Genomic DNA, 23,446 nt, shown 5'->3' with positions numbered 1-23,446 from the left:
GAGTTCGATTAAAACGGCTTCTATAGGCCGCTCATATCAGTACAGAGCATCCGACAAATTGGTCGATGTGGGAAGAGCTTTTCCACATCGCGCACGTGCGCGATCCCCCAGATCAGTGGCATATCTTCTCAAGTTCGGGCGTGTGGGTCTTCGTGATTTTTCCGGCGTGCGAGAGTCTGGTTAGTGAGCCGCCACGCTCGGTCGAAGTCGGTTGGCCTTTTCTTCTCTCGAAGTTTTCTTTATCGCGGGAAACGTGCGCCACACATATCTCTCGCTGCCTTTTTTGTTTATACAAAAATTACTTAAAAGAATAATAATTGAATGGCAACTGGGGACGCGACGGGTTCTCACATTGAAGCGAAATTAATTTTGGATCCATAGCGCATAACACATATTGCGCCAGCGGGCAATCGCAGTGCATATTCCCGATTGCGAAATATTTTGTTTATATTGAGCGTTTCTGTATTTGCTGTTGTTCAACCTGTTGTACGCGAAAGTTTTGAAAGTGAATGCCTACAGAATCGGATTTAATTGTGAGCGATGCAAAGAAGCGTAAAAGAATATGCGCAACGGGAGGAAAATATTTCGAAATGAAATCACAAATCGAAAAGTGAAATCTTTGCTAAGTTAAAAAAAATCAGGCGCCAGTGCAAACGTTAGCAAACATCATATAATTCTGGCCACAAGTTTCTGTTTTATTGGCCATTATGAAGCAGTTGTTCAATATAATACACTGTGATCATTTGAATGGGCATGTACGCTCTATTTATGATAATTTAAATACAGATGTTTGTGGCATTGACCGTGTGAGGCGTGTTTTTGCGTGCTTGAGCATTTTTGTGCTACTTTTGGGATGGATATTTGTTTGGAAAAGATATAAAAAGTGAGTTTTATTGATCATCAATGCCGGTAAACTAATGTATAAGCTTTTGTAAAAACAGTTGCGTTGTTTTTGAAATAAAATAAAAATGATTGACAGATTGTTGAGTTTATAGATTATTGAAAAATCTAAAAGAAAATGTTAATTTTGGGGGAAATTTTGTTATTTTTTTTAATTTGATTTTGATTGTTCTTTATCCCACAGTTTTTAATGTTTTACATCTGTAACCGTTGGCATTAAAAAGGCAAATTTGCATGTTTTACTAACATTAAAGCACTTTTTGCTTTGTTTAATTTGTTTTGTATTGTTTACAATGAGTTAGAAAACTAAAATTAGGTCAGATGTATTGTGTGTTTGATTACCTCCATTGGCGCTTTTCTATGGGATCATCATTAAATGCTTGATATCCAGTTCACTCCTTGCACAATTTCGGCCAAAACAAGTATGTAAATAAATCCCACAAATGCACATATCTACATATATAATAGACAAGCAAATGAGCACATTTGTTTAAATTTAGCACATGCGTTTGTAGATTATACGAATTCTGGAGAAAAGATGAGGGAGCTAGAGTCTTTTACCTCAATGATTAAGAGGTTTAAAAAATTTTTAGAGAAATTTTATTGCATTAGATAACACAACATCTTAATAAAATAGATAATTTTTATAATTTTGGCACATCATCACTTACACATAAACATACGTGGCAAATGGCAGTTGTATTTTTAAGCTAATGGCTAACTTTATTCAAATATGTAAGATATAATTGTAAGCCCTTTAATTATTTAATAAAAAAATATACTTATTTTTAGAAATTTTAGTTTTTTTGACCAAAAAAAAAAAAATAAATGTAAGTGTAATTTCTTTTACTTACTGATTTAAAACCTAATGTAGTGATTTTGTTCGTAAAACAATCGGACGTCATTTACCGAAACTATATAAATATAAATATGTAATCTTCCCTATACATTTTAAAATCCACTTTAAAACCAATTATTGATATCCGGACTCCAAGTGCATACGCCATTGAAAATCATATGCACCCCGGAGCGAAGCTGAAAAATAATCAACATAGCATTCCGGATTCGAGAAATAACGCATCGCGTGCCAAAGTATTCTCAATGAGTAAATCTCAATTGCATATCCAACGCACTTTGCGTTGAGGGCGCGCGCTCATATAAATAAATATACAAACCCAACACACGAAATCAATATCATTAGGCAGTGCAGTTAATTATAGAAACATGCACGCATTTATGACTGGATCCGTAGGGCATAAATTTCAATATTTTATTGGGGCTGTCACATAAATCTTTGGCAACCAAAAACAACTAAAATTGACATTTAGACATACTGTTACTTTCTGATTAAAAAATAAAGATCCTTAATACCTGTTATAAAATATTTTTATGTTATCTATAAAAAAAATCTTTTCTGGTTTATGACTTATGTTTTTCAATCTTTCTTATCTTTGTAATTGATTTGTATTATTTTTCGACCAGAAACTTAGAGGTATTTGTTTATTTTATAGCCGAGAAATTTTACTACTCTTGTAGTCTAGAAATGAATCGAAAAATCTAAGATTCAAGAACCTATCTTTTTAAGTGCGCGTATAAACCGGAATAGAACCTAACTTCAGAATTTGTTTAATTATTTAAAAAACAAAAACGTGTCCCTCTAGATATGTGATTTATATTTAAGAAATAAGTTTAAAACTATTAAGGAACTGAAATAAAGAGACACCCAGTGCACGACACATTATAAAAGACCTATTTTCCCCAACCCCCACATTTCCGCCCTTTTAATGCAGATGCCATAAAACATTGCTAATGTTTCACAATGGACGTGCGGCGGTTTCCCTGCTCCTGCTGGCTGTGAATAGCCTGGAACTCTCCAGGACCCTTCTGCCCCACCGCGATGTTCGCCAGCTAAACCATCTTTTTAGGCTGAACCCCAGGGATCGAAACTATTTGATTGTGGTCGGGTCGGGAGAAGTGTGGAATGCGCTTTTCTCCACTTTGCTGACTCTTTGGCTAATGCTGTACCATCGCATGGTGGAGCGCAAGAAGGCGACAGGTGAGTGTGCCTAGCCGATCTGCAAGGCAACTTAGTCCTTGGACACCTGTCCCACTCTCGTTTTTTGCCCGATTTTAGTGTTTCTGTACGCCAGTACCGCCGTGGAGGTATTGACATTTGCCCTGCTCACCAACGAGCTGTCTGAGCTGGCGACCTACGAGGATTTGCTGGAGCTCCAGACGTGCCTTGTGGGCATGTCTGCCATGTGCATGATGGCCTTGGCACTGCTGGACGGGCTTACTATATATAAAGAGGTGAGACCTTACCAACGTTCTCAAATTTAGTTAAGACCTTAAAGCCTGTTTATAAGATTGCCGAAAAAAATGGAAAATATTTAAAGCAGTTAAACGTAGCGATTTAAAAGTGATGGTTTGTTTCAAAACTACCTCATTTTTATAATTTTAATGGAGTTTTTCAAGCTGTTTAAAAGTTGATTTTAACTCGTGTAGAACGACAGTCAATTGTATTAAAAAATTGGATTTTGCAATCGTTAAAAATAGTTTTATTAAATATGTATCAAGAAATATGATTTTACAATTGTTAAAAAAAATATTTAAATATGTTTTTCAAAAGGCACATTTTTTCCCTTAAAATAGCAATTTAAATATCAAAAATATTAAAATTTAATTTAAGGGGAAGGAACCTTTTTAAAACTAAAAAAATTCTTAGATGTCTTTATTTAAACCAACATTTTCTTATAAACACAGGCTAAAAGAATGCATACTGTTAATTAGACATGATACTTTCAAAACCGTTTTCTATTGTTCATTTAAAATAAAATGTACCTTAAAAAGAAGAATTTGGAATATCCCGAAATTGCTATACTAGTCAAGCATTATCAATTAATAACTGAATTAAATAGGCGTATAAAGATTAACTTAGAAATGACCACCGTCAGCGTTTATGGCAACAACAAAAGCGTATTTATTTCATTATTTTGCAAATAAATGCAAGTTGGCACAACAGAGGAAGCCAAACATCGCAATGCGATTTGCATGTTTAAATTTTAATTGAGGTTAAGTGCAGATTTTGAGCTTAATGCCTTCTACACTTGGCGGAAATGTGTTTTTTTTTTGTGCAGTAGTTTGTGGCTTGGCCACAGGATAAGTCCCAGGACAACAAGCGAAGTAGGAAATGAAGAGTTGAATATTTAAATGAACAAAATGGTGGGTCTGTGGATATAACTGTGGGCTTTATGCTTTAACAATTGTCGTTGGAGCTTCGCTATTTACTATTAATTAAATTCAGTAAAGTTTTTATTTTTAAATGCTATCTGTTTTAAGCAGTGCTATCACGATGATTATGTGGACGACTATGGCAAAATAGGCTACAAGCACTCGCTGGCCACCTTTTATTCCAAGTCCTGTTTCTGGTGGCTAACACCGCTGCTGTGGTTGGGCTACAAGGAACCGCTGGAACTGGAGGATTTGGGTGAAATGAAATTGGAGGATAGTGCCAGGTCGCATTACGACCACTTTCTGTACATCTACACTGAGAAGAAGGTGGGTAAACTTTGCCAGTACGCATATAGTATATATCTCGTGACAAGTTTTGTCCTTAGAAAAAATCAAATTCGTCCCCATCCTTGTGGTATTGCTATCTGAAGAACAGTTGGCGCATGTTTGCCCTGGGCGGCATTTTGAAACTGGCCGGTGATTTATTTGCCCTGATTGGTCCGCTGGCCATACAGCAAATAGTGGAATATATTGAGCAACTTTATGCCCAGGCTTTGAGGCCGGAAGTGCCGTCGGAGGAGGAGATGGCCGGTCTTCTGTCCACCTCCAAGGTGAGCACCGAATTCGACGATGTCTTCGGCACCGACATCGGAACAGTGAGGGTGTACAGCAGCACATGGTCGGATCTGTTGGCCAATGGCTGGTGCATCGCCTGGATCGTCCTGCTGGCCGCAATCACACAGGGCGCCTTGTCGCAGGCCTCCACGCACATCCTCAATATGACCGGCATCAGGATTAAAACTTCCCTACAGGGTCTAATTTATAGAAAAAGTTTGCTTCTAAATGCGGGCGGTGGGTGTGATGAAAACCATTCTGCGGAAGAAATTCAGACAACTTCACCTGCTTCGGATGAAAAACGAAAAAACAATGATACCAAGTCTACGGAAGAGCATGTGGCCAATTTAAGCGGTAGGTAAATCGGGGAATTATAGAAAAAATAGATGTATATGGGGAAGAAATCCACCAAAACCAAAAATTGAACGTTGGGAAAAAATTTTTTTGTTGATTCATTGTTAAATAATATGTTGAAAATCCAAATGTTTTTATACTCAATTTAAATATTTTTCCTTTGATTTTTGTTCATTGCGGCTTTTATTTATTTTAAATAAGAAAATATTAAAAAATTGTTTAAATTCTTGTTTGAATATTTTCGGAATTGATTTAAATATCTGTACATTTAATTTAAGTTTCAATCATATTTAATTTAAATTAAATGCATTTAAAATTTTAAAACAAATAGGAACCTTTTTAAATCTAATATTTTCCAAATAAATTAAAATTTGTAATATGAAATCTTGTAATTTAATATGAATTGCATTTAATATTATGATTTCATATTCGATTTTAAAATTAAATATACAATTTCAAATTTAAAAGTTAAATATTTATTTTTATTACTCCAGTTTTTATCAGTGTACAATACTAGAAAAAGACTTAAAATTGGTAACCAATTTATGTGCTTCCATTCTTAATTCTTCACTAAGATATAACGCTTTAAAACTGACGAGACACTTATTATAATTAAATAATTATTTATCTCAGCAATATTTCTTGAATTTTTGGAATTGATTTGGATTTGATGTCTATATATTTATTTATTTGTTAATTTCTATGCCTTTACTGTATATATTTAGCTTATTTTAGTAGTAATTAATCGGATCTAACCAAAACAAAAATTAAAAAAAAAAATAACCCTTTCTTCATATTTATTTTTAATGTTGAAGCTATCTGGATATCGCATATTCCTTATGTCATCTCAAATTATTTCCTAGGTCATTTAGATAGTTGTCTCTTTAAATCTTATTTAATTACTTTACAGAATCAAATATCACCAATGACATTGGCAGTATTACCAACCACATGACAGAGGACACCCTCAACATTATGGAATTCTTCTTGATCATCCACTATGCCTGGGCCATTCCATTTAAGGTTCGTAGCGAGATTCGCCAGTTGGTAGGCTAATCGTTTTTACAATTTACGAGCAACTTGTGTGCCATTTGGACTCCGTTTGATGTCCGCTAACACGAACCTAATTTATAGCATTGGCTGCCTGAGAAATCCTTGACTTGAAAGCGAATATAAATGTTTTTAATATGTTTTATAATCGTCAGGCTATAAATTTGATTTTATTCAAAGCTCTTTTATTGCTGAATCTTTTCGGTTATATTTGTAAATATTTATATGCTTTCCTTACTAGTATATTTTTTTTAGACAAACAACTTTTTGTTTGCCTAAATTTACTATAAAATGCTTATAATAAATCTTTATTTATGAGAAACACATTTCTTAAATGGGTTCTAAGATTTGTTAACGACTCAATTGTTAATGTTGGTTCTATTTTGCATTTCAGATATCTGTGGTTATATATTTATTATATGTAAATTTGGGAATAAGTGCAGTTATTGGATCCATTGTGTGTATAGTGATAATGACTCCCCTGCAATTTGTAATTGGAAATGCAATGTCAAAAAATGCCGAGGTTATTGCAGTAAGTAATTAAATTAGCGTGAAATTAAATATAGTTAAGTATATCATAAACTTGTTTTAAAATTTCGTTGAATTTTCATAGAAATATACCGATGAGAGATTGAAAAAAATACACGACACACTGGTGGGCATCAAAGTCATTAAACTGAATGCCTGGGATGAGGTATTTCTCAAAAAGATTCAAGAGGCCCGCAAGAAGGAGATTAAGTATCTCAACAAGGATGCAGTTTTCTGGACACTTATGGGTAAGTTAAAAACATGAAATATTTAGGGGACTATAACTACAATAAAATGTTTATTTTTCCTCCAAAATAGCCGTACTCACACATGTAGCCACCGTTTTGATCACATTTGTAACCCTGGGTGTTTATGTTTGGCTCCATCGGGACGAGGAGTTCGACCTGAATGCCAGTCGACTGTTTTCCTCGCTGGCACTTTTCCAGCAGCTCACAGTTCCGCTGCTGATCTTTCCCATCACCGTGCCCATTATCATAGCAGCCAGGGTGTCCACGCGCCGCCTGGAGCGATTCCTCAAGTCCAGCGAGATCCAGAAGCAGTTCGAGGGCATCCGAAACATGGCCAGAATCTTGAGCAAAAGCGATGCCTCGTTGGACATGTACGAAACGCAGGAGAAGTCGAATATGACAATGCGAACGGCACAAGCGGAAAATCGGTTAAATGAGAAGCGACTGGCGCAAAAGTCTCAGACTCCGGAATTGCCCACCAATTCCACTCCGCTGTTGCAACATAATGAGGAATCCACTGCGGGCGATACATCCACTTCTTCGATCCAGGAGGTTGGTCACAACAAAATGGTGCAACAGCGTCGCGAACTGCTCCGGAACACTCCATACGTGGCCATCCGACCACCGAAAATGCGCGGCAGTGTGGCCGACAGACCCGTGGAGTTCTCGGTCATCCGGGCTCGGAACACGGATAGCTGGCGGCGGGATTCGCTGCTGCTCAAAATGCCCGATGACATTGCCGTCTCCATCAACGACGGCCTCTTCACGTGGCAGCCACAAAGCCAAAGTCCAAGCCAAAGCCAAAGCCAAAGCCAAAGCCAAAGCCAAAGCCAGATGCCAGTGGTGCAGCTGCATGTTCCCGGCATCATTGTGCCCAAGGGCAAGCTGACCATCGTGGTGGGCAAAAACGGCAGTGGCAAGACATCCCTTCTATCCGCCCTGCTCATGGAGATGCCGCTTCTGGCGGGCAACATGTTTTGGCACAAGTGAGTAACAGATATTATTATTATGATTAGTTCTTTATTATGCATCTCAGTATTACAAGTAAAAACTCTTAATTTAATGTGCTAGTTACGTTGTGTTAAGACATGCGATTACAAATACCATGTTCTAATTTATAATTTGCTTAGAATATTATTAGTATTTAACCTTAATATATAAAAATTAAATTCAAACAAATAAATATGTACATATGGGTTGGAAATCATTCAAAAATTGTCTGTCAGTTACTTTTTAAATTAAATCTAGGGTATTTAAAAACTATTTTTTAAATAGAATTCAATTCAAATTTTAAAATATTTTTACAATATTTGATTGTTTAATTTTTTTCGCCTTTTTTTAATAAATTAAAATTAAAAAAAAAACAAAATTAAAAAGCAAAGCTATAGTTTCTTATTATTAGTTTTTCCGATTGTTTTTATGGAAACTATAGTCTGAAACATTAAACTAATAGTATACAACAAAGAACTAACAAAAATAATTAAAAAAAAAACAGCAAAGTTATAATTTTTTTTCATTTGTTATCCCGATTGTTTTTTATAAAAGCTATATGATATAGTCGTCAGATCTGGCTCGTTCCGTCTTAAATACCGCAACAGATAGACAATCCTGCGTTTACTAGTAAACCATAGATTAAAAAATAAATAGTATTTAATAAATTTTGTTTAAAATATGATAAATTTTTTGACTTTTTGGCATAAGCTAAATAATCGACATTTAATCTCATAAAAAGCTACCAAAAGATTATATTATTAGGGTGTAAAAATGTAATGTAATATTTTTGTCTAAAATCCTATACCCTGCAGCAGCATTTGTTATTTTCCTTGGTATCTTCTTTTGGAAAAGTTTATTTTTGTATTTTAGTTTCAAAACATGTTCCCATTCTAAGCGCTTTTTGGTGTAGCCAAAACCTTTGAAAACCTTAGGCAATCTCCCTGTGGCCAAGATTAAGCACGTTTCCTTGTCTGTCAACACAGCAAAACCGGAACACGGTGCTCATGTAAATTTGCTTAGCTATTTATGTGCTTATTTTCAGTTCTGTCAACAGCAGTAGCAGTAGCAGCAGCTTCGCCCCATAGTGGATAAGTTTGTTTGTCCATTTATCAAATTTAATTGCATAATTTTCACCTATTTTCATGTGCAGATTACCATGGCCACACAGTTTAAAATAGCTCATTTTAAAAATAGAACTATGTGGATTAGTATTGATTTTAACTACAGCTAGTTTATTTAGCTAGTTTGCAGTTTAAATCTCTAAAATTGTTTTTTACTTTACATTATTCTCACACTTGTACAGTAAATCAAAGTATTGCATACTCAATTTAAATGTTTTTCGCTTTGCTTTCATCCATTGCGGTTATTAAATTTTTTAATTATGGAAATAATAAAATTGTGCTCCACATTTAATTAGACTAGTTTTCGAATAGTTTTTATTAACTAAAATATAACAATTAAATTTAAACCAGTTTAATACTTAAATATAAAGCAAAACAAATAATACCTAATTTAAATCATACCTATACTTTTTACATTTATTAAAATATTTTAATATTAATATAATGATATAAAAATGCAACATAAAACATAAAAATTAAATTTAAACCAGTTTAATACTTAAATATATATAAATATATACCTAATTTAAATCATATATTTTCTAAATTTATTAAGATATTTTAATATTAAATCTTGCAACATAATGATTTTATATGTAATTTAAATATGACATTTATTTTTACCACTCGATTTTCTAACAGATTACCTTTGTCATTACCCTATTATGGAATAGAGTATATCTTTGTCAAGTTTAGAGAGTTTGTTGAGTCTTATTGATTTTTTTTTGGCTGATTGCCCGGATAACCCATTTTCCGGAAGTGGAAACCAAAGGAAACCTCGGCCAGCAGCAGGTGGAATGGAATAGCTTAAACTTGCATTGTTGCAGCAATCGAATTCGCCGCAGTCATTCAACATATTTTAACAGTCGTTTCAATGCACGCCACGTGATTCGGTAATTTATCACAAAACGCCTGTGTACGTTGTTAATTTTATTGCACATAAAATAAAAAAATGGCATCGCCGTCTGCCAGAAGGCGGAGTTACTGGGCATATATACAAATGCATTTAACTGCTGGAAATCGCGGAGCGGAAACGAGGATGCCTGTGCACTTGCACTTGCCTTACTTGCAGCACCGAAACCAATTCGATCCTGTGGCCCTAGCTTCTATTGCTTCCCTCAGGACGACTGCCTGCTCCTTTCCTTGCCATTCCATTCCTTCCCCACATCCTTTCCTTGGCAACCGGCAAATGTGCAATAATTTCAATTACTGTAATAAATGTCTATGTTAGTTTGAGTCCCTTTTTTTTTCTGTGGTATCTTCAAGGCTTCGTGCTCCTTTCCTTTTTGCCTTGCAAATTTATGTTTCTACCATACGAACTGGCTGCAATGCATTAAATAAGAATCTTTTTATACCATGCTCTCCCAATGAAGCCTTTTAAATATTTTCGTTGGATGGTAACTGATTTTATGAACTTGAGTAATATACTTACCAAGTATAATATTTATGCAACAATTTTAAACGCTTTAAATGACGGGAGGTGCATTTGTAATATAAATTTGTTTTGTATCTCACTGACAACATAGTACTTAACTTACCAAAAACCTTTTTATAAAACCCTTTATTATTAAATTTAAAAAATTATAAAACATCACTATTTCTTACAAGTCGCCACAAGACTCTAAATGAAGTATAAGTATTAGGAAAAAGTAAAAGTATTAAATAGTATTAAAGTTACAATAATAAAAAACTGCATTTAGTTAATAAAACAAAAAACAAATTAACAAAAAAAACCTGTTCCTCCAGGAATTAAAGCTAAGTTTAGTTTGAAATGTATAAAATGTAAATTCCAATTTTAACCAAATTAATTTATTATTTATTTAATTAATCCCTATTTGTCTTTCACAGAACCTGCACAATTTCGTACGTTTCGCAACAGCCTTGGCTCTTGAACGACACCATTCGGGAGAATATACTTTTTGGGGAATCCTTTCGACCCAAACGATATGATTTCGTGTTGGAAGCCTGTGCCCTCAAACCAGATATTGAAATAATGCCCAGAGGCGATTTAACTGTGATAGGAGAGCGCGGAATAAACATTTCCGGCGGACAGAGACAGCGAGTGGCTATAGCTCGAGCTATATACTCATCGGCTAATGTTGTCATTATGGTAAGTCTTTCCTATACTGATAATAACTATTTAAGATAAATCTATTGATCCAAGGGACTAAACAAACGAGTGACATTTGAATAACATGTAGAGTTTATTTGGCTTTTTCATTCTGTCCCCTATAAGCCCCATAACCCGTTGAAAATATATTTTGAAATTTTCCAAAATGTCCTTCGATCAAAAGGAGATCTTCAGCTTGATGTACAAGCTGGCCCGGCTTATAGTGCCGGATACGCGGGTTGAATACGATTCGATGGGTGCAATGCACATTCCCCTTGATCGAATGTACGGTCCGCAGACCCTGCGATCCCTGATCAAGTTTCCCATTGGCGGAGTCGAGGAACGCATGCCTGTATATCAGACTTTAACTATAACGTACAAAATATAGATCCTTATAGTGATTTAACCCACAGCGACCCTTAATAAAAGCCATGGGAATTGTGAAGAAAGCGGCTGCGGAGGCGAATAAAAATTGTCTTGAGGAGAAATTGTGCGATGCCATTTCGAAGGCCTGCGATGATGTGATATCCGGAAAACTCTACGAAGAAGAGCATTTCCCGTTGGTTATCTGGCAAGATGGCTGTGGCGAGCACACTAACATGAACATAAACGAGGTGATTTGCAACCGGGCCATCGAGATCCTGGGCGGTCAGGTGGGCACCAAGGATCCAGTGGACCCAGATGAGCATGTCAACCTGTCGCAGTGCTCCCATGACACCTTCACCACAGCGGCCCGAATTGCCGTGGCCATGCAGTTGCAGGAGAAGATGTATCCCAGCCTAAGGACGTTTATCGATCTGCTGGCCAAGAAGTCCAGCGACTGGAGGGATGTGATTAAAATCGGTAGAACCCACCTGATGGACGCAGTGCCTCTGTCGCTGGGTCAAGAATTCAGTGGCTATCAGCAGCAGCTGGTGAATGGTAGAACTCGTTTGGACTCGGCCCTTTGCAGGCTGTACGAGTTGCCCATGGGAGGTTCCATGGTGGGAACCAAAGAGAACACCACACAGGGGTTTTCCGAGCAGTGCATCAAGCGGATTGCCGATCTTACATTCCTACCCTTTGTGGAGTCCCCGAATTTCTTTGAATCCATGTCCGCCTGCGATGCATTGGTCGAGTTGCATGGCGAACTCAACACCATAGCGGCGAGTTTGATGAAGATAGCCAATGATATTCGCTTGCTGGGATCGGGTCCGCGTAGTGGTTTCGCTGAACTAAATCTCCCGGAGATCGAACCAGGGTGTGCGATCATGCCCGGCGTAGTGAAAGCATCGCAGTGTGAGGCTCTGACCATGATCTGCGCCCAGGTGATGGGCAACCAAGTGGCCGTTTCGATGGGCGCTTCCAGTGGACACTTTCAACTCAATACTTTCGTGCCGATGATCGCCTCGAATGTCCTGCGCTCCATCACCCTGCTGGGCGATGGCATGAAGTCCTTCTGCATCCACTGCCTGGAGGGCCTCGAACCGAACAAGAGCAGGATCGAGACCATCATGAAGGACTCCCTGATGCTGGTCACGGCCCTCAGTCCCCACATCGGATACGAGCGATCGGCTGGGATCGCCATCGCTGCGCACCAGAATGGCACCACCTTGAAGCAGGAGGCCCTCAGGGCGGGCATCAAAATGGAGGACTTCCAGGAGTGGGTGCAGCCCAGCAAGATGTTGGGACCCGATAATTGAACGGGACACACGAAATGATCTTATTCCACTATATGTCGGTTAAATTATTAGCGCATTTTTAAGTTATTAAAGCAATTCTTAAATCCTTTATGTAAAAAGTAATAAATGTGCTTAATACTATAATTACCCCTTTTAATACCCGATATTCGTTGAGTAAAAGGGTATACTGTGTTTTATTTTATGAAAGACTCAAATTTAAGGCAATTATTCCTAATGCTAAGTCAATTTTTCCTAAAATCAAGGAAATCAAGTTTTCTGAGTGTAGACTTCAGTCATTAAGCTTTGTATGTTTATTCACACATATCATTTTTCCAAATCGAAGCAATTTTTTCGAAGTAACTACCATTAATTTCAATTTTCCGTCAGATGGCGCGACCTAAAATTCAATTATTTTCAAGGGCATATTTTCTTAACATTGGTTATCTGAGTAATGGGTATCTAGTAGGTTGTTCACCCGATTACAGCGTTCCTTCTTGTTTCAGTATTTTAATTAAATATATTTAAAACAATATATATTTTTCTTTTTAGGACGATCCCTTAGCCTCGCTTGATAACGAAGTGGGCGAACACATATTTCAGCACTGCATTCGACAGATGTTACAAAAGTCAAATCGAACTTTTATTCTTGTGACACAACAATTACAACGCATAAAGGAAGCCGAATATGTAGGTATTTTAGTTGATAATACTTACACTTTTTTACTTTTTGTAACAATTAAAATCAATTAAATTTAAAGTTTTTTTAATTCTTTATTATATATTTTTATAATTGTCTTTTAAATGCAATCTTTATTTTTGTATATAATCATCGCTAATTGAAATTTATAGTTTAATTGAAAACTAAATTTAATCTAATTTTTCGTGTATATTTTAATGTTTTATTTTATTTTCAGTTGATTGCAATCAAAGATGGTCGCGTCGAAGCGTGTGGTAGTTATGCGGATATTGAGCTAATGCATCCGCGTATTACCTCCAAATGGAATTCGATTATTGCAATGGCGCAGGCCAAGAAAGATAATGTTTCACAAAAGTAAGTTTTTTACTTGTGTGTGCATTACTTATATAAATATAATAAATTAACTTCACAATATATTTAATTATTTAGTCCTGGCGAACGAACAGCTGGGGAGCGTTGGAAACTGCTGAGAAATGTGAGCAAGTTGGGATTGCAGCGTTCGATCTCGGTGACAATGGACTCGAATGCCGGTTGCAATGCAGATGCTACTGATGGCAGTGGCTGTATTTCGGTGGCTAATATGCCACCAAATGTGGTCGAAGAGGATGAGGAGGATGACCGAGTGTCGGCGGTAAGTGATGAAAATAAATGTAAATAATATGGTTTAAGTAATTATTTATTTATATTTCGCCCTAGTCATATCCCATTGGCAATGGATCTTGTGGATCGTTCAATCTGCAGCGAAAGCGTTCCAGCATTTATGGCTCCAGGCATTTGATGTACGATGTTCCCCTTCCTATAGACGAGTGTCAGGGCGATGATGTAATCATGCGACCTCGTCGCCGGCATACCCTAAGTCGTCGTGGCAGTCGAACGACCAACTCCTGGCACCGATTGAGTGGTCTGAGCACTCTGACGGCCACTTCCGCCTCGAGTTCCACCAGCGGCGATCTCCTGAGTCGCAGTGTCCTGGCCACCAGTTGCAGCAGCTATGGGGAAAGCAGTGTGGATGGCAGCGACTTGGCCGCAGCACCGCCAGAACCACGAGTACAATCCTGGCAGCCGCCCCATAACGCACCCCATCAACCCCTGTCCCGGAATGCTTCCTCACCGCCCGCCATGGAGGTGGTCAATCCCGACAATAAGGAGTCGGAACCGCCAATGAAGGTCAATGCGAGCGCGGAGGGTCCTTTGGATGAGCAGGTGCGAGGCAGTTTCCAGCAGTTCCTGCGACGAATGTCCATGCGGCGTTCCAATAAGCCCAAGTGTCACCATCATCCTTTGAGCGCCACCAACTCTATTCTGTAAGTATAGAATTATATGAACTATAATTTTGTATATTAAATTTATAAAATTGAAAATTGGGTAAAATGTAAAATTACTAAGGGAAGCTATGAAAGATAAGGAATTTGTATCACATCATGAAGACAAAATTTATTGTCACAGTTGTAGAAATGCAGACAATTATTATAAAACTAGAATATTTTATTCTCAAACAAAAAGTTATAAAGTTGTGCAAATTTAAGATACAAAGATATCATAAAAGATTACTTTTGTATTCTTAATTGGCTATTTGAAATACACCTTAAAATTAATATTAAATTTAATTAAATATAAAATATAATTATTAAATATAAATATTATTTATTAAAATATATCGTGAATTCTTCACAAGATTTGCCCTAATTATATTTTATATATCATATAATATTTTTGATCAGGATCAAAAGCTTTGTTGATTAAGCCATGTCTATATTTGAAAACCTGCATATCCGGAACTAAAAATACTAAAGTCATTATTTAAGAAACTGTAACTTTTTAATTCTAAATCTTAAATTTTTTAATCGTCTTTCAATTTCATCAGTTTTATATGTACGTTTTTTCGTTCTATTTTATTTATTATTGTTCATTCTAATTTATACTACTTATAGGAGCATTTCTGAGGAGTCTCCTCCTGTTCTTCATTTTCCTGCTCCACTTTTGGCTACGGATGCTTCGCCCCGCAGTAATTTTGTTCAGGGGGAATTGCCATCAGAGGAAAAGCCCAAAAAATGTAAGTAAAAGATATTTATAACTCATCAAACCTCAATTTTTTTTTTCAAGGCTAAGTTAAACCCATAAACTAACATCTACAACTATTGACAAGAAAATTAGTTTTCTTAGTTTTCAAGTGTGTTAAGCTTTCATTTAAAGCTAACGTTCCCTGGCGCCATGGAACTGCTTTTATGTACTGCAATCTTTGGTAATGAATATTGATTAGCATAAATTTATTCAGTTGGGCGTGAAAACTGAAAACTGAAAGCGAAATATTGGCATTATATTCGACAACGGAAATTTCTCATTCCTCGCACTTCAATGCCAATACACACGGGGTCCTTCTACTTTTAGTTTACTCCTCGTTGCATGCGTGTAGCTTAAAACTTAAATCAACTTTGATTTTAAAAGTTTTGAGCTCCCAAGCGGTAAGTCAAAGAGACAGTGTTCCAGGGCGCGAAAAGTTGGCTAGGCACAAACTTTGGCCAAACTTGATGCATTGATCTATCAATATTTGGCTGATAAGTCAGCTGGTTCGCAGTGAAAACTTTCGATTTAATCAGTGCTGCAAGTGTCACTCCCTTCGAGGCCAGGGCATCTCATTCGCTAGGCAAATCCGCAGACGGGAAGTAAACTTTTCTTTCAATTATCTTGTCTGTGAAACTTGTAAAATTAAATTTTGCGCAAAATTGTAAAACATGTTGATCTTTTCCGGCTGCCTAGCTCTTCCAAAACAAAGTCAAAGCTTTTGATAATCAGTTTACTTTCCAAATCTAAAATAAGATTTTAAATGGTTTTGTTATATAAGTAATTTGAGCAAAAGCTTTCCTTTTCAATTCATTATGTAAAAAATTCTTATTTTAGCTTACATAGTGGCAACTAAATTTATTGAACTACTTTATTTTATTAATGATGAACATATTATATTTATTCTTATTTGACTTAAATATATTTTATTAAATATAATAATGGTTTAAATTTAAATTAAATCTTCAGGTTTTAAAACCAATTCGGAAAAATATGAAATTTAAAATTTAAAAAAATTCATATTGAAAATAATTGAAAACCGCAATGGATGAAAATCAAAGGGAAAATATTTAAATTGAGCAAAAAATATTTGGATTTACTACGTTTTTTTTTAGCATGTAAATGTTTTCGTTGATAAAAAGGTATTTTAATTAAGTGCGGCAAGCACTAAAATTTCATCTTACGATTTTCTAAAATTCTTTTTATAAACTTTTGATGGTTTTGATTCAAATTAAACAGAAAATAATTTTGGGCTGATGAAATGATTTACTATGTTTAACTTTGGTTTTCTCAGTTTAGTTTGAAAATCTTTCTAATCACAGGATCGGGTATGAGGTTAATTGATTATGACCCCAATATGGTCAATGCATCTTCCCAAAGACTTCAATTGACTAACCAATCAAAGCGGACTTCTTTTGTCGCTTATGTAGTTTAATAAGCCTTCGTATAAACAGGCTTTCATGCTTTATTTTATCGCAAACATCTGACCCTTTGTTTCCTTTCGCCCACAAAAAACAGGCGTAAATATTGACTCGAAGGAAGTCACAATAAATTGCGCTGACAATTGCGAATCAGCATTCAACAAAGAATCGGGGCCAAACGTGACCTCCTCGGTCGCCCAGGAGCAGCGCTGCGAAGGACACGTGCTGCTCGTGACTCCGGCAGGTGAATCTGGCCAGGTGGCTGGTGCTTCGATGGCGGCGGCGGTGGCGGTGGCCAGAACTGCCATTGATACCGAACGCAAATATGGGAAAATATCGGACGACATATATCTAATGTACCTGCGAGCCGCCGGCCTGCCCATAATCACCGTCTTTTTTATCACAGCACTAATTTGGCAGTGTTTGCGTGTCTACACGGACGTTTGGCTGCAGCAATGGAGCGATGTCCATGTGAAGGGAGTGGGAGGGGATCAGAATGGGGAGCAGGTCCTCCATCAGGACGAAAGGCAACTGGATGTCACGGAGGAGGGCCACGAAGTCACGTACTATTTTCGCATGTATGCCGCAATTTCGTGTGTTTGCATTATAATGGCACTGGTTGCAACACCGGCCGGACAATACGCCGGCTGTAATGCTCGTCGTAATTTGCACGATAAGCTGCTGCAAACGATTTTGCATAAAACGTTGCATTTTTTCCAAGTGACGCCGCTGGGACGTATTGTGAATCGTTTCAGCAACGATATGGCCGTCATTGATAAGGTGAGATTTGTTATAGTGGTATCTCTTATATCGACATTTTGTCCTGACACAAAAATCGAGGGCAGGCCATATAGATATATATAGATGTCTGCCCTCTTTGATTGATATTGCACTGCGATAAGCACGCGTTTGCTGCACTATTTCATCCGGTGCATGTCAAAAATGGAAAATGCCTTAAATAACCCATAACTTTGTGACCTATACGTTCTCAGAAAATTGCCGCCACTGGCCAGCGGCTGCTGCAATTAACTTTGCTCTGCCTGTCGGCAATTCTGATAAATGTCACCATCACTCCCTGGATTTTGGTACTCACCCTGCCGATCTGCGGAGCCTACTATATCATACAAAAGTTCTACAGGTGTTCAGCGAGGTAAGTTTATTGTTTAAGTTTTCTCTAGTCTCATCTAAATGAAAATATTTTTAATAAAATTTTACAGAGAATTACAGCGGATTGAAAACGCTACCAATTCCCCTGTAATATCGCATCTATCCGAAACTATTCAAGGTGTGACCACGATTCGCGCTTTCAATCAGCAGACTCGATTCACAGAGATATTGTTTAAACGTCTGGAGGCAAACACCATTGCCTATGCATTGCTAAACACCAGCCATCGATGGCTTGGAGTATCACTGGTAAATATATACAATAAACCTGGATTTGTTTTTCATTTACATAAATTTGTAGCTTTTCAATAAGGTTTGAATTTTGGTTACATAGGCCTAAACTATTTCAGGATCAACAAATTGTTTTGGCTTTTTAATTTTGTAAACAAATATGAATACCTAATAATATCGGTTTTCGTTAACCACGAATTTTGCCAATACTTCAAAATTATGGTTTTAAACATATGTTAAAAAGAGTATTTCTAAATGCATTATTCAATCGATATTATCCAAATTATAAAATTTCCTTGACTTTGAAAATATTTAAGGGGGGTTTTACCTTGTGCATCCGAAAAAGCGTTCTTTCTTTACCATTTTTTTTTTGGAAAAATTATTTGAAATAATGTCTTGAAATTTGTTTTATTTTATATACTGCTGTCTATAAATTATAACAATTTTAACAAATGACAATTTGAAACAAAAAAAGAAAACACAAGGTATCTCCCTTAATATATAAATGGTATTAAACTCTTTTATTTTGAGTTATAAGGATGCATTTATAATGTTTTTTTTCGATCTTTACATACTTATTTTCCGTTTATATAATTTTATAGCTAAATTTTAGTTTTTATATTCAAAAACATATATAAGTTTATAATTTATAACCAAAGTTAATCCTTTACCTAGTTTACCTAGTTATATACTGCATTAACTTTGGTTTAATTTAGTTTTGGGTTTTTTATGATAGCCCAATAAACGGCGGCTAAGTGAATTAGTCGGCAGCAGACCACTTTTAGAGCAAGTAACTATCTTTACCGTAGACAAGCCCCCCATTTCATCCCATTCGATCCCATTTCCCATCTTAATCCCGCCACACATCCGCTTGCTTTAATGTGTTTCTCTTCCTGCAGGATTATTTGGGTGGATGCATTGTTTTTGTGGCCACTGTGACGGCACTGACAGCGGCGAGCGTCAGTTGCAGGAGCCACTACGACAGCCACCACCACCAGCACCACCATCAGCACCACCACGTGGCATCCGAAACTTATGCTGTCAATAAAAGCCCGCCGGAGACCGCCTCCGAGCTGAGACCCTCGCCCTCGCTGGTGGGTCTGGCCATAAACTACACGTTGTTGGTGCCGATTTACCTTAATTGGGTTGTAAAACTTTTGGCTGATATGGAGATGTATGCGGGCTCCGTGGAACGCATCGCCCACTATGCCCAGGAACAGGAACAGGAACAGGATCCCCATTCGCATCCGAACTTAGACTTGGATGCGGCGGCGGCCGATGAAGATGTGAGCGGCAAAGTCGATAGGTCGACCCAGTCGAATGCCGGTGACAAAGTTTACCCAGGCGCAACGACAGCTGGCGGTGATGTTGATGAAGATGGAGGTGGAAATGGAGCAGGAGCAAGAGCTGGTGCTGAATCCGGGGAAGGACATGAAGCTGAAGCTGGAGCTGATAAATTAAATGCAGGCAATGCAACCGGCGACGGCAATCACTTAAACTTCCACTTCCTCACGGCGACAGCTGGCGACAAGGTGGAGCAGGCGACAACAAAGACGTCGGTGATTAAAGATAAGCAACTGCCACCGCAGGACGAGGAGGTTGAGACGGTGGAGAAGGTGGAGAAGGTGGAGAAGGTGGAGAAGGTCCTGCCAAATGAGCCGGCCAGGAAGCTGGAGCGCTGTAAGTGTGGCACAGTTTGTGGCTCTTTTGGCCACCAACTCGGGGGCGTTTAAGCACGCATCAAAATATTTTGAGCAAGCTTTAGTCATTGTTTGCTGGAATTAGATCAGTTGATTAAAGTAAGCGTTTAGGTAATGTAGACACAATAATCCATAAAGAGAGTTAAACAAAACTGAAGCTCTGGTTTCAGCCTTTCCAAATTTTCTGAATAACATTTCAAAGCATTAACAAGTAAAAGGCTTTCTCTACATAGAATCGGTTCTTATTTGCAAAAGAAAAAATATATATGTGACTCATTGAATCATTTAGTTTTATTTGACAACAAATAAAAAAAATAACTTAAGCACCTGCTTATACTTAAAAAGATTATTCTCCAACCTCATCTTTAATTTCAAAGATTTTCTTAGTCAAAATAAAAAAAATCGTTTAATAACTTTAGATATTAAAACAAGTTAAATATATAGGACAGTTCCACTTATAATATTAATATTTTTAAAATAAGCTTAATGTTGGGAAAAAAACTGCATTTACTGCGATTACCTACAATCTGCTTTAAGTTCTTTTTAACCATTAGTTCAACATAACTTGTTAAGTATGTCTGTTCATATAACAGACTTTTTTTATGTGTTTTTTTTTGGAATTTAAAACTACTTTATCCTTTATACTTTCAGATCAAAGCGTACCCATTTCTTGGCCGCAAAGAGGAGATATCAATTTCGATAATGTCAGCCTGCGTTACGAAGGCCAGAATCAAAATGTCATCAGCAATCTAACATTGAAAATTCCTGCCGGCCAACGGGTGAGTAGTAAAAATACATATTTTATTTCCCTTGAATTTTTTATTTCTGTATAAGTAGGTAAATTCAGCAGTTAATTTTTGTTGTTTTTACAAACTATGCAAAATTGCTGGCGTTTTACATATTCAAGCAATATTGTAGTTTAAAATTAAATCATCAATGCAACACAAAAATAAATGACCGAAGGGTAGTCAATTTATATTGACTATAAATTGACAAAATGATGAGATAATAAATCAAAAAACTGGGACAAAGCTGTACTGCAGCGTGAATTGTGTGCTCCATAAAAGCTGCCACAGCGTTTAATGGGTATTAATTGTTCTGGGCTGACGAGTAAACAGAAATTTTGATTGATGACACAAAATGCGTCCTTTCATATGCAAGGAATAATTTTTATAAAAAATGAGCGCACCTGTTCCACGACCCCGAGCTATGTAGGTAGTTAACAAAACTAAAACTAAAACTAATACAAAGTTGATTTAGTTTAATTTAAAAAATCTCATTGCTTGTATTGTATAACATTGAAAACTCGTTAGAACGTAACTATTCAATCCCTTCGTAATCGGTTTATAGATTGGCATCTGTGGTCGCACTGGCAGTGGCAAATCATCCTTGGGCCTGTCCCTTTTCGGGGTCCTGCAAACCACCAGGGGACACATCTACATTGACGATGTGGACATCCAACGAATCCGCCCAGACGACCTGCGAACCAGATTGTCGATTATTCCCCAGGATGTGCACTTGTTCAATGCAACCATACGTGAAAATCTTGATCCACACGGTTACTTCCCGGACCTGCAACTGTGGAATTGCCTCGAGCTGGCGCAGCTGAAGGAGTTTGTCAACGGGCACCTTCCCCTCGGTTTGGGTGAGTGCGATTTTAACTTCCATATTTTGCCGCTTAAAATAAACAACCACTCAAGTGGCTTTTGCCGTGCTTGGGATCAGCATTTGCCTTATGAAAAAGTCATGAGAGCGCACTGAATTCTTGTTACATTTTTTCTGGCAGCTTTCTGTAGTTTGGCAGTCTCACTTGCTTCATCAGCTTCGACGGCAAATGCCGAATGCTGTGCAAGCTAATGCATATTAGGTGCTTACCCTTTTGATTTAATATAACTCATTATATATTTTTTCCAAGCTTAAAATGAAATCAACTTATACTGCGCATATTTAAATTTTTTGTACAAAGTATTCAGCTCTATAAATTCATTTAATTTTTTTTCTATAAAAAAAAAAAAAAAAAAAGGAGCAGTTGTTACCACAGTTTTTAGAAGCCAAAATAAGATTTATCAAGTTTCTGAGAAGCAGTAATGATTAAAAGTTATGGTAATGAATCAAATTTTGTACTTTAACTAAATCAAAAATCTAAGGGTGTGGAATTTTAGTAGTTTGATACTTTTTTATCTCTGACTTGCATTAAGTTTTAATTTGGTTTTTTGAGACCTTCCAAATTGCGTAGCCGACTAGTTGAACAGCTCACATGTAAAAACTTCAAGAGGTCTAATTTTAGTAATGAACGCCCTATTTTTCGGTTACGAATTGCTTTTAATTTGCAATTATTATAAATAAAAGCGCAATTATAAAACGATGAATTTTATTTTTAAATTTTGCTAGGACTTTCTTATAATTTAATGAGCCACACATAAACTAACTTTGTCCTTTTAAGACTATTTAACTTATTTGGATAATTACATATAAATCTTTTTCATGTAACTAAAGAAATTCAACAAATATTCCTATAATGTAACATATTTATCACATTAATTTCGTATTTTAAATATTAATTAATCAAATTTAAGTTCTCTCAAACATTTGCTCTGTACAATTAGCTAACTTCACAACTAGTGCTTTAAACTTAATTATACCTGGTTTTGTCCTGCAGACACGGTGATATGTGACGGAGGGGTCAACCTGAGTGCTGGCCACCGGCAGCTGTTGTGCCTGGCACGTGCCATCCTGCGTGGCTCCGTGTGCCTGGTCCTGGACGAGGCAACAAGTGTCCTGGACAGCAGCACCGAGAGTGCACTCCTCAAGGCGGCGGATCTGGCCTTCCAGGGGCGCACCATCATTACCATCGCCGTGAGTTCGCAGTTAATCCCGGCCACTCGAGTGCAGCTGTGATATGGCAATTATTTATTTTCTCTCCCCTCACACAGCACCGGCTGACAACTATTCTGGATTATGACCGCTTAATCGTTCTGGACCAAGGGCGAATCATTGAAGATGGCAATCCCAGGGAGCTCCAACAGCTGCCGGGCTCCGTTTTTCGTGGCTTAATGGAGAGAGGGGCTAGCAAATGGTAGATTTTTATTTTTTTGACGATAACTGTGTCATATAGTGATTCTTAAGTATATGTTTTCCGAAAAAAGCTTTTACTTTTATGTCGTAACATATTCATTCGGTTCATTCGAAAACCACGATAAACATTTCAGCTGACTATTGTAATATATTTATTAGTGCTTAATGTATTTCAAAAAGCTTTTAGATTTACATCCTGTATTCCCAAGTATTTTTTACTAGTCATTTTTAGTAAAACTCTAAGCTGAAGTTTTAAATGGAATTTTATTTCGTAGATGTGGTGAAA

At 36.9% G+C, this 23,446-nt stretch overlaps 2 protein-coding genes across 4 annotated transcripts; both read left to right on the top strand.

Moving 5' to 3' along the window:
• The first annotated feature begins 173 nt into the window (after nucleotides 1-173).
• On the top strand, nucleotides 174-23,398 carry LOC108141962 (ATP-binding cassette sub-family C member Sur). Of its 3 annotated transcripts, none has more exons than XM_017265606.2 (23): nucleotides 174-883; nucleotides 2,691-2,956; nucleotides 3,035-3,210; nucleotides 4,243-4,458; nucleotides 4,518-5,100; nucleotides 6,011-6,123; nucleotides 6,545-6,682; nucleotides 6,764-6,926; nucleotides 6,997-7,912; nucleotides 10,889-11,150; nucleotides 13,361-13,498; nucleotides 13,726-13,862; nucleotides 13,938-14,139; nucleotides 14,205-14,812; nucleotides 15,440-15,561; nucleotides 17,088-17,770; nucleotides 17,983-18,140; nucleotides 18,208-18,403; nucleotides 19,285-20,065; nucleotides 20,737-20,864; nucleotides 21,436-21,730; nucleotides 22,745-22,941; nucleotides 23,019-23,398. In XM_017265606.2, exons 1-23 carry the CDS (start codon nucleotides 708-710, stop codon nucleotides 23,163-23,165), a joined length of 6,801 nt encoding a protein of 2,266 aa, XP_017121095.1. In that variant the 5' UTR covers nucleotides 174-707; the 3' UTR covers nucleotides 23,166-23,398. The 3 variants fall into 3 exon arrangements, with proteins under 3 accessions (XP_017121095.1, XP_017121092.1, XP_017121096.1); XM_017265603.2 differs by having other exon boundaries at nucleotides 4,240-4,458; XM_017265607.2 differs by lacking the exons at nucleotides 19,285-20,065; nucleotides 20,737-20,864; nucleotides 21,436-21,730; nucleotides 22,745-22,941; nucleotides 23,019-23,398 and having other exon boundaries at nucleotides 4,240-4,458; nucleotides 18,210-18,329.
• LOC108141963 (probable fumarate hydratase, mitochondrial) lies at nucleotides 11,236-12,955 on the top strand. The gene is made up of 2 exons (XM_017265608.2): nucleotides 11,236-11,502; nucleotides 11,564-12,955. Exons 1-2 carry the CDS (start codon nucleotides 11,317-11,319, stop codon nucleotides 12,830-12,832), a joined length of 1,455 nt encoding a protein of 484 aa, XP_017121097.1. The 5' UTR covers nucleotides 11,236-11,316; the 3' UTR covers nucleotides 12,833-12,955.
• Nucleotides 23,399-23,446: the final 48 nt, after the last annotated feature.

Source organism: Drosophila elegans, unplaced genomic scaffold (assembly GCF_018152505.1).
Source record: "Drosophila elegans isolate 14027-0461.03 unplaced genomic scaffold, ASM1815250v1 contig_814, whole genome shotgun sequence".
Classification (NCBI taxonomy): Eukaryota; Metazoa; Arthropoda; class Insecta; order Diptera; family Drosophilidae; genus Drosophila; species Drosophila elegans.
The sequence above is the reverse complement of the archived record's forward strand: the minus strand, read 5'-3'. Positions and strand labels throughout refer to the sequence as shown.